The 9,909-nt window shown below is 34.6% G+C and overlaps 1 protein-coding gene across 1 annotated transcript; it reads left to right on the plus strand.

Annotated features, from left to right (window-relative positions):
* The first annotated feature begins 2,114 nt into the window (after positions 1-2,114).
* On the plus strand, positions 2,115-5,390 carry LOC149140072 (beta-glucosidase 12-like). Its single transcript, XM_089449943.1, has 13 exons — positions 2,115-2,216; positions 2,311-2,377; positions 2,463-2,521; positions 2,614-2,689; positions 3,232-3,312; positions 3,402-3,489; positions 3,561-3,813; positions 3,899-4,017; positions 4,198-4,418; positions 4,644-4,675; positions 4,801-4,903; positions 5,000-5,108; positions 5,222-5,390. Exons 4-13 carry the CDS (start codon positions 2,638-2,640, stop codon positions 5,388-5,390), a joined length of 1,227 nt encoding a protein of 408 aa, XP_089306069.1. The 5' UTR covers positions 2,115-2,216; positions 2,311-2,377; positions 2,463-2,521; positions 2,614-2,637.
* The last annotated feature ends 4,519 nt before the right edge of the window (positions 5,391-9,909 follow it).

Here is a 9,909-nt window from a genome sequence, read left to right on the forward strand (position 1 = left end):
AATTCCCCTTAATTTATTTTATTTTTAAATTATACCTTTCAACTAACTTTTATTTATATATTTAATATTAACTTTATATCGGTCTTTATCATAACTAATTCCCCTTAATTTATTTTTAAATCATATCTTTCAACTAACTTTTATTTATTTATTTAATATATATATATATATATAAAAGTCAGGTCCTTAATCTAACTAATTCCCATACAAGTCAAGATTTTTATTAAAATAATAACGTAATCAACATCTATAATTATTTCTTTCTTATATAATCTAACTAACTCCCTTTAAATTATCATTTTGACTTTTTGACTAAAGTCCCTAAGTCAAAATTAGCCGTTGATCAAGATAGCCATTGGAGGCTCTGCTCAGACTATTTAGCATGCAAAGCTGGATCTCTTTCTTTCAACTTGTCCTGACATGACCCACACTGGTTGATCAAGATAGCCATTGGAGGCTCTGCTCAGACTATTTAGCATGCAAAGCTGGATCTCTTTCTTTCAACTTGTCCTGACATGAGCCACACTGGTTGGTTCGAAACGCGTAGACAAATGTCTCTCTTTATGTGATTTACGCCGAAGTTCTACTTACAAAAAAACAAAGTTGCAATATAAAAAAAATTAAATTTTAAAAATATCTCACATCAAACATCTTACATGTAATGCTCACCCATCTAACATTCACACATTTAACACTCACCCATCTAACATTCACACATCCAAGCTCACCCATCCACCCTAAACTGAGTTGTAAAATACCTCTAAACGAAATAAATTAAATTAAATCTCACTTATTATTTTTATTAATACTTTTATTATTTATTAATTTTTTAATTAAAAAAAATCCATATTTTATCTTATAGTCTACTCTGAAAAGCCCAAACCCAACCAATATACAAATTGTAATTAGACATTTAATATTAGTAAAATTTTATATAATTTTCTTGATAACATCCTTATATTTTTCATAACATGAATATGATTTTGAACACACTCATTCTATACATATATAACGAATCAAATATATCATTCCAACCATCTTTTTCACAAGCCAACATATTGATACGCCTCATTACCAAGTCAAAATTAACTCAACTTTCAATCGTAATTGAAATAATCTACCCTCCCGCTTTAAACATGACACGACTTAACGTAACTACGTATCCACACAATTTATCATAAAATAACACGCCCCTATCACGATGCACAAACATCATACTTTAAACATGACACCTACCTATCCACACAATTTATCATAGAACACCACGCCCCTATCACCATGCACAAATATCATAAGTTAAGAAATACCATGAATCCCTAAAGAATTCATCATTAATGGGATAGGATTACCATAACAACTTCATTATTAAAGAGTTCAGGCTCTGTGATCCATATCAAGATTGTGAGAGATTTTTCAGCGAAAATCACATGGAATACCATTTGTCGTTCGAACCAACTAGTGTGGTTCATCGTCAGGACAAGTTGAAGAAACAGGATCTGTTTCTTCAACTTGTCGTGACGATGAACCACACTAGTTGGTTAAACGTGTCGACAAATGGTACTCCATATGATTTTCGCTGAAAAATCTCTCACAAACTTCATTATTGAGAAAAAATATTAATATTTGATTATTGTAACAAACTTTTTCAGGGAATAATAATTAACCAAACATTTTGAATAACGAAAAATATGATAGTTTACTTAAAATAACTACCTATTCGCAAAAAAGCTTATCATTAAGTAAGTCATAAGACACCACACACCCCTATCACCATGGACAAATATCATAAATTAATGAGGACCATGACCCATAAACAATTTATCATTAATTAAATGAGAATAGCCTAATAAACTTATTATTAATAGAAAGCAAATTTATTATTAAACCAAAATTAATTTAATATTTGATTATTTTAACTACCTAGGACCAAATTAAAATTAAAATAAGACGGAAAATATGGAATATTATAATTTCTCTTGTTTTAATCAAACCCCTCCCATAGGCCTATAAATTGATTCGACCTATAAATTGATTCCAAGCAATTCAGTCTAAGGCTAAGAAGCAAAATGGCTACTATTCGAGGTCTAAAGTCACTCTGCAATTGCTTCTTTTCGATTTATCTAATAGTTAATGTAGTTGCAGGAGCTTCTCCAAATCTAGGTAGAAGTAGTTTTCCAAGAGGTTTCAAATTTGGTGCGGGGTCAGCTGCTTATCAGGTTTCGCTTTTATCATGCTCCATGCTACTAGATGCATCCGTTATATCATATAACCCTGTTGTTTCGTTTCACTGAAATTCTAATAATGTTATAGGTGGAAGGAGCTGCCCTTGAGGGTGGGAAAGGCCCTAGCATTTGGGATACATTCTCCCACATACAAGGTTAATTAGTTCATACAACTAGGTAGATATTTTAATTGAGTGGGATGTATGTGTACTTATTGGTTATTATTGCAAATCAATGCAGGCAAAATTTCCGATGGAAAGAATGGTGATGTTGCAGTGGATCAATACCACCGCTATAAGGTATAGATTAAAACTATTCGAATAGTAATTAAGCATTGAGTTCTAAACAGTTCATTGTGCATGGAGTTAATCTATTTGTAATCTGCATGCAGGAAGATGTTCAGCTCCTCAAATACATGGGAATGGACGTGTATCGTTTTTCTATTTCCTGGCCTCGTATATTTCCCAGTAAGCTGAACTTATGAACAATGGTTTTGTCAAGTTGTTATCTTATGATTTTGTCAAGTTGTTATCTTGCAATCTTGACATGCAGTTTGAAGGCTTTATATGTGGTTTGAGGAGCAGCAATCAAAGTCACTTTGGATCTCATCTGGTCTAGGTCACACTAGTTTTTTGGCTAACTAGATTTGGTCAGGGTCACACTAGCTTTTTGGCTAACCAGATTTTTAGAATATCTTTTCTTTTAATATAGGGCACAAGCACCCATTGAGGTTTGATCTAGAGTAGCCTTTGGATCTCACTTGGTCTAGATCACACCAGCCTTTTGGCTAACTAAATTTTTAGCATGTCTTTTCCCTTAACATAGGGCACAAGCACCTATTAAGATTTGAACATAGGGCACAAACACCTATTGAGGTTTGATTTAGGTAGCCTTGTTGGAGAGCTAGTCCCCAACCAATTGTGCTAATAAGACTTGATATCAACCTTATAACATTTATAATGATTTTTAAATGACTGTTCTTCATTTTTGTTTTTTCTAATATTTACAGAGGGTTCTCGAAGACACGGAGGAGTCAATGCACAGGGAATTGCTTATTACAATAATCTCATCAACGAGCTGCTCAAGAATGGTATTTCCAAAAAGAATTGATTGGCTAGATTTGGCTAGGTATGTAGCTATATATTGGCTTTTTATACATGGATCTGAGTTTTGATGCAGGTATAGAGCCTTTTGTTACACTGTATCACTGGGACATGCCACAAGCTCTGGAGGACGAGTATGGCGGATTTCGTAGCAAAAGAGTAGTGTAAGATTCGCTCATAATTTTCTTTCAAACTCTTCTAAGACATATGATTCTGATATTGATTATTCTTGCAGCGAGGACTTCGGCTTCTTCGCAGAAGAATGTTTTCGAGCATTTGGGGACCGTGTGAAGTATTGGCAAACCCTAAACGAACCATTTATCTTCACAACATTTTCCTACGATTTAGGGGTTCACGCACCGGGTCGTTGTTCACCTGCATTCGGGAACTGTACGGAAGGAAATTCTGCAACAGAACCGTACATTGTTGCCCATAATATGCTTCTTGCACATAGCGCCGCTGTAAAAATATATCGGACTAAATACCAGGTAAGATTACGTTGTGTTTTCAATGATATTAAGAGTTTAAGACTGAAAACAAATGTCATGGATAACTCTTGAAAATAAAATGCAGGGGCTACAGAAAGGTTCCATTGGCATAACCCTTGTAATGAGTTGGATGGTTCCCTTTTCAAATAACTCTCTGTCTGATAAACAGGCCACCCAGAGAGCAATTGACTTCAGAATAGGCTGGTATGCACACACATCCATTTTATCTGTTTCTATGAAGTTGTCTTCCAGATAGGTGTAGGTTTTATGTGAGCAGAATAAGAAAGATGGCAGCGGGCACAAAATTCATTGATTCATCTTGAAATTTGATTTGGTCCATCTGTTTTGAAAACCCTAAAGCGTATATCGCTTTTTGCATTACAGGTTTTTAGATCCATTGACATCGGGCAAATATCCTGACTCCATGAGAAGTTTGGTGGGAGCTCGTTTACCAGAATTTACTAGTGAAGAGGCGAGAGATTTAACGGCCTCATTTGACTTTTTAGGTTTTAATTACTATTCAACAAAGTTTACTACCAACAATCCTATACCGCCAAATTCCTTGAACACTGACTATCTTCTGGATGCCCGCGCTAATTTATCATGTAAGCTAAAGCTACACTCATGAAAAATGTTTTTCAATCTCTATTTTCAATGAAACTATCGTTTATTTATTGTTTGAGAGGCTAGATGAATTAATCAATTTCAAGCAAATATAAACTAATTATTCCTGCATAGTATTAAAATTTTACTGTGAATTGGTAAATCTATTTATTATGTATAGTATACATTTGGATGTTGAAATAATTGCTAGTGGTTTCTGGTTTCAGTTAACGTAAATGGAGTTTCCATTGGATCAGATGTAAGTGTTTGGTTATTTTTGGTTAATTTATCAACAAGTAGTTTACATTGTTTTAAGATATAAATATAATTATTTTATTATAAAATTTTGTTATGTAATTTATAAATGTGAATATCTGTTTGCAGGAAGGTGTTAGTGCTTTCAGATCTTATCCAAAGGGATTAAAGGATGTAATAAATTATACAAAGCATCGCTATAACAACCCTCCCATTTACATCACAGAAACTGGTACATGAATAATCTTCATTTATTGAAAAACAATTTTTTTATAAATTGTAAAAAGTATGAATCTCAATCATCGTTTCGAAACCTGAATGCGAACAGGATATGCTGATTTCGATAATGGCACAACCCCACTGGACAAAGCATTAGAGGATGCGAAGCGAGTGGAGTATCATGTTCAACATTTGTCAAACGTACATGAAGCCATAAGGTGCGTTGCGTTCTATATATAATTTAGCTGTTCATATTTGACAATATTGGAATGTGGGTATAGGGTATTGAACAGGTTTTGTAACTGTTGCAATGTTATCTAATGAACAACAGGGAAGGCGCTGATGTCCGAGGTTATATGGTGTGGTCTCTTTTAGATGACTTTGAATGGGCGAGTGGATATAATTTTCGATTTGGTTTGTATTATGTAGATTACAAGAACAATTTAAAGCGATATGCTAGGGCATCTGCAAATTGGTTTAAACAGATGCTGAAGATGTAAAACAATTCTGCTTTAAATTTTGAATCAAAGAACTAATAAATGCTTGCCTAGGTTGGATGACAACGCTTAACAGCGGAGCGTCTCTTTGTTTATATTTTTTTAAATAAAAAATTTACAGGGAGAGAGCTAAACCGTGGAGCATCACGGGTGCTGTTGATAATGGAAATGTTCATATGATGATGGGGTTTTAACTTATAATAAATTATGATTCACGTATTGTATGATATGATTGTGAAACAAAATATTATATGATACGAATGCGAAACGAGATTTTCATTTTAAATGTAATGTTAATATTTTTTTTGGATTAATTATAACGAGCTTTTCAAATTTATATGTTATACTTATGCTTCTTAATTTCATTTTTATTGTTAGTTATATAGCACTTCATTTTATAAATGAAATTAGATGGTATTTTATTATATTTTTAATAATAAAAAAGATTGATTTGATTTTTATGGTTATAAATGGTTGAGTTTAATAAAAATATTGTATTAATATAGTAAATTTTAATTATTAAAATTATTATAAATAAATGGTTTTTGGAATAATCACATCATTAATATTTAATTCACATTTAGAAATAACCAATATTGTTTCGAAGATTCATCACAGGCTGATTTCCATATAGCTTCAAAAAAGGGGAAGCCTTGAAATAAATGTTGGATCAATTCTTCTCCAGATTTGCATAATGCACAACGAGAGGGCCCCGGATGTTTCGCCTTCTCAGATTTTCCGCCGTTAATGTTTTTCCATATATCAACACCCAATAGAAGGCACTGACCTTCGAGATAACGTCCTCGTTCCATATCTTTTTCCATATTTTCGACGGGGGAGAGTGGGGGAGCCTTTTCAACAAAAGTTTGTATCCTTCTTTCACAGAGTATTACCGAGACGTACATGGATGCCATGAATGTGAGTTCATTGAGTCTCGAGATATAGCGGCAAGTCCTTTTAAAAGAGAACACATAGGTTTCAGTAGGGAATCATGTGAGCTGGGAGACCTGGACAGTTCCAATCTATACACGTGATCGAAGCATCCCAAGACGAATTAGCTTTTAATCTTTCAATGCCATTGCTTCTCATCCATTCCACCAGGATAACTGCTCCATTATGCTCTGAAGATAGCGTGGCCAAGGGAATTTTGTGCTTCCATAGATTGATTCTACCTCCATTTCCTGCAAACCATCCAAAATTCCAGTTATGGTGGGAGCTGCTGCTCTGCACAGTTTCCATATCTTTGATTCTCTACCTTCCCACTGTACATTTTTTGCCCTTAACAGTATGGATTTATGGAAGTATTTCTTTAAGGAAGCTAACTTCCACCACTCTTTGGAATCTGATAACATTTTCAATACAATTTCTGTGCCTGAAGCAAGATTCATGTACATGAGATCTTTTATTCCAAACTCTTTTGGAAGGCAAACTATATTCCAGTTTAGTAGATGGGACTTTCGATCATTGTTTTTTCCACCTTTCCATAGAAAAATTCTGAGAAATGTCCCAATTTGAGCGACGGTACTAAAGGCCTAAAAAAGGAATGATGGGAACAGCAGATAAAACACAGATTTTATAAGAGTAGATTTTCCAGCTAGATTTAACCACATTTCTCCCTAACCTTGAATCTTCTTTTTGAATTTCTGAATTATTCCCTCCCAATCTTCCCTAAAATATGACCCAAATGAAATTGGAATGCCTAGATATCTGAAAGACTTTCAGTTGATATTAACCAAGAAGTCCGAGGCATTAGCAATCTCCTGCAGAGTTCAATATGAACAATTCCACCCAAAAAGTCGACTCTTCCTTTTATTTACCAAACCTCCAAATAAGCTGAGATATACATCTAATACTACTTTGAACCTTTTGGCGTTGATTTTTGAAGCCCCTCCCACAAGGTTTGTATTATCGGAAAATTGGGAGTGGTTTATTTCTTTGACATTTTTGGCAATGTGCATGCTTACCTTGTCCTTCTCAAGGTTTCTAGTTAGGCTTTCTACCACTATAATGTACAACAAAGAAGAAAGTGGAGAACCCTGCTAGAGGCCTCTGGATTCTTTAAAAAGGGAGTAGTTCTGCCATTTATTAAGGGGGTGATGCAAGGAGACCCGATGCGAGCTTTGATCAAAGAAATGAATTGACTAGAAAATACAAGATTTTCAAGAATAAGATAGAGAAAGGAGTGACGCACTAGTTTGAAGGTGTTTTCCATGTCAAGCTTGATGACAAATCCTGGCTCTCCTTTTTCCTTGTTTGTGTGGATGGCCTACTGGATGGGAATAATTTTGCCTAGAATGTATCTTTGCTCGGGAAACCCAACCTGATATTCTGCTATTAGCCTATAAAAAAACCTTCTTGCCATGATCTTGGATAAAGTTTTGTAAGAAGCATTGCAAGGCTAGGATGTAAGCCTGAAAAAATTGTCAAATTGGAATCTTTTGGAATGAGAGCAAGAAAGGAGGAATTTGTACTTCCACCCATCTTAGGATTTTTCCTAGTCCAATTCAACATTCTTATACAATATTTTTTAATAGCTGTCTAGAAATCTCTATAAAATCTAATAGGAAATCCATCCGATCTTGAAGCCTTATCGGGATCCAAAGAACAAATTGCCTCAATTATCTTTGTTTCTTCAATTTCCTTAACAAGTTATTGATTTTCTATTTCGATATTTTAGGGAGAAAGGGCGATAGTCTTCATCCTTAGCATGATCCAAATTGCTAGATAAAGCATAAAGAGACTGAAAATGAACAAAGGCTTCATGTTTAATTTCAGAGAAGGAAGCTATTTTTTCTTTACCTTATGGCATAATTTCCCTTACTCCATTTGTACGCTCCCTTTCCTTTGTTTTCCTGTCAAAAGAAATCATGTTTTTATTGCCTACCTTAAGCCAAATGCTTCTAGATTTTAGATGACAAAACTCCTGCTCCTTCCTGCTTTTCTGAAAATAAAGAGAATTTATTTCTTTTTCTTTCTTCACATGTCATTCATCTATCTCATTGTCCTCCATGATTGGCATGTGTTGTTCCATTTCCTTGACTATGTGCTCTTTCTCTTTCTTATTTCCAAGAGGGACGTAGGAATCCTTTACCTACTGATGAAGAGCAAGTTTCATAGTTTTCAACTTTGATTCCCATACAAAGGACGGGGAGCCCAAAACTTGCGAGTGCCAAGGATTTTTTGTGGTGTCCGATGCTCTATCCTCTTTCAACCATCATGGATTAAATCGGAAGGGAACTGGACCCATATTCTATTTTTCTCCAATCCCTAAAAGTAAGGGAGGATGATGAGATTCATCTAAAGCCAAAATGGGAGAGGAGGCACCCATACGGTTGTAAAAAACAATAAATACGAATTAGAAATCAATTGAGCCGAGCTGCAATGTGGGCCACTCCAAATATTCTATTCGACCATGTGTAGTTGCCACTAGAGGGTTTTTTTATCAAGTAGATCCCATTTTGCTAGTAAGTCCTTGATTTTTTCTCTAAAGGGTCTGAGAGAAAAGAACGTCCATTTTTTTCTTGCATACAAAGTTGTATTAAAATTGCCTGTAATGATGGAATCTTGATGCAAGAGGAGCTCTTTCAACGAAATTAGATTTTCCCACAATTCTTCCTTTTCACTATATAAAATGGGAGCATATACATTCAAAATCTTGAATCTTTTCTTTGAGGCATTATCCTCCAATATTTCAGCTATCCATTGTTGAGAATTATGAAAGTCAACCATTGAGAAAGAACTATTCCAAAACATGATTAGACCTCTCGAAGCTCCCCTCTCTGTGTTATGCCACTAATATCTTTTCTAAATATCTTGGATTCCTCCCTGAGCTCAAATTCATCTAGTTTTGACTCTTGAAAAAGAAAATTGGTGAGTTCTTTAATTTAACCAAATATTTTATGGAGAGGGATTTTTTTGGGGCTTCCCATTCCCTTTATGTTCCATGAAATTAAATTAATCATTTTTTCAGAGGAGAATGTGATTTGTTACCTTTGTTTGTTTTTCCTGCTATCCCTTTGAACCCTAAATATTTTAAAATCTTTGAGATTTGGGGTTAGCTACCAAGCTTCTTATTCAGTTCTTACTCATTTTTCCTTTTCTCATTTTTTGAATGCCTACATTTTCTCTTAGCAGTATTTTCCATTTTGTGGTCGTTAGGTTCATCCTGCCCCCTTAGAGGGCAACGTTGGCCTCAGAGGAAAGAGTCTATTAGATAAATATGACATAGAATAAGTCTAGATTCAAAATCATTTGGATTCGAGGGCCCTTATGCCTTAAGGCTAGGGTTTACAGAAGAACCTTCAAATGCATTGTTTTGTTCATTTTCCTTACCTTCCTTTGGAGATTCTAATATATTCCCTTATTATTGAACTTTTATTTCATTTTCCTCTCCTATAAATCCACCAAATTGTTGACCTTCTAAGGCTACAGAGCCCCAGAAAGGTTGGAAGAAGAGGCGAGGGAATTGCTTTTAGGGACATTCAATTTATTTGAAGTTTGGTTCCTTCTATTACCCCCTCTT

This window comes from Pinus tabuliformis, chromosome X (assembly GCF_031772625.1).
Source record: "Pinus tabuliformis cultivar Carrire ecotype Pingquan chromosome X, CPIR1, whole genome shotgun sequence".
NCBI lineage: Eukaryota > Viridiplantae > Streptophyta > Pinopsida > Pinales > Pinaceae > Pinus > Pinus tabuliformis.

Coding starts and splice junctions, on each gene's coding strand:
- LOC149140072 (XM_089449943.1), top strand. CDS start 2,638: ATGGGAATGGACGTGTATCGTTTTTCTATTTCCTGGCCTCGTATATTT. Junction 3,490..3,560: donor TTTCGTAGCAAAAGAGTAGT/GTAAGATTCGCT, acceptor TTATTCTTGCAG/CGAGGACTTCGGCTTCTTCG. Junction 5,109..5,221: donor AACGTACATGAAGCCATAAG/GTGCGTTGCGTT, acceptor AATGAACAACAG/GGAAGGCGCTGATGTCCGAG.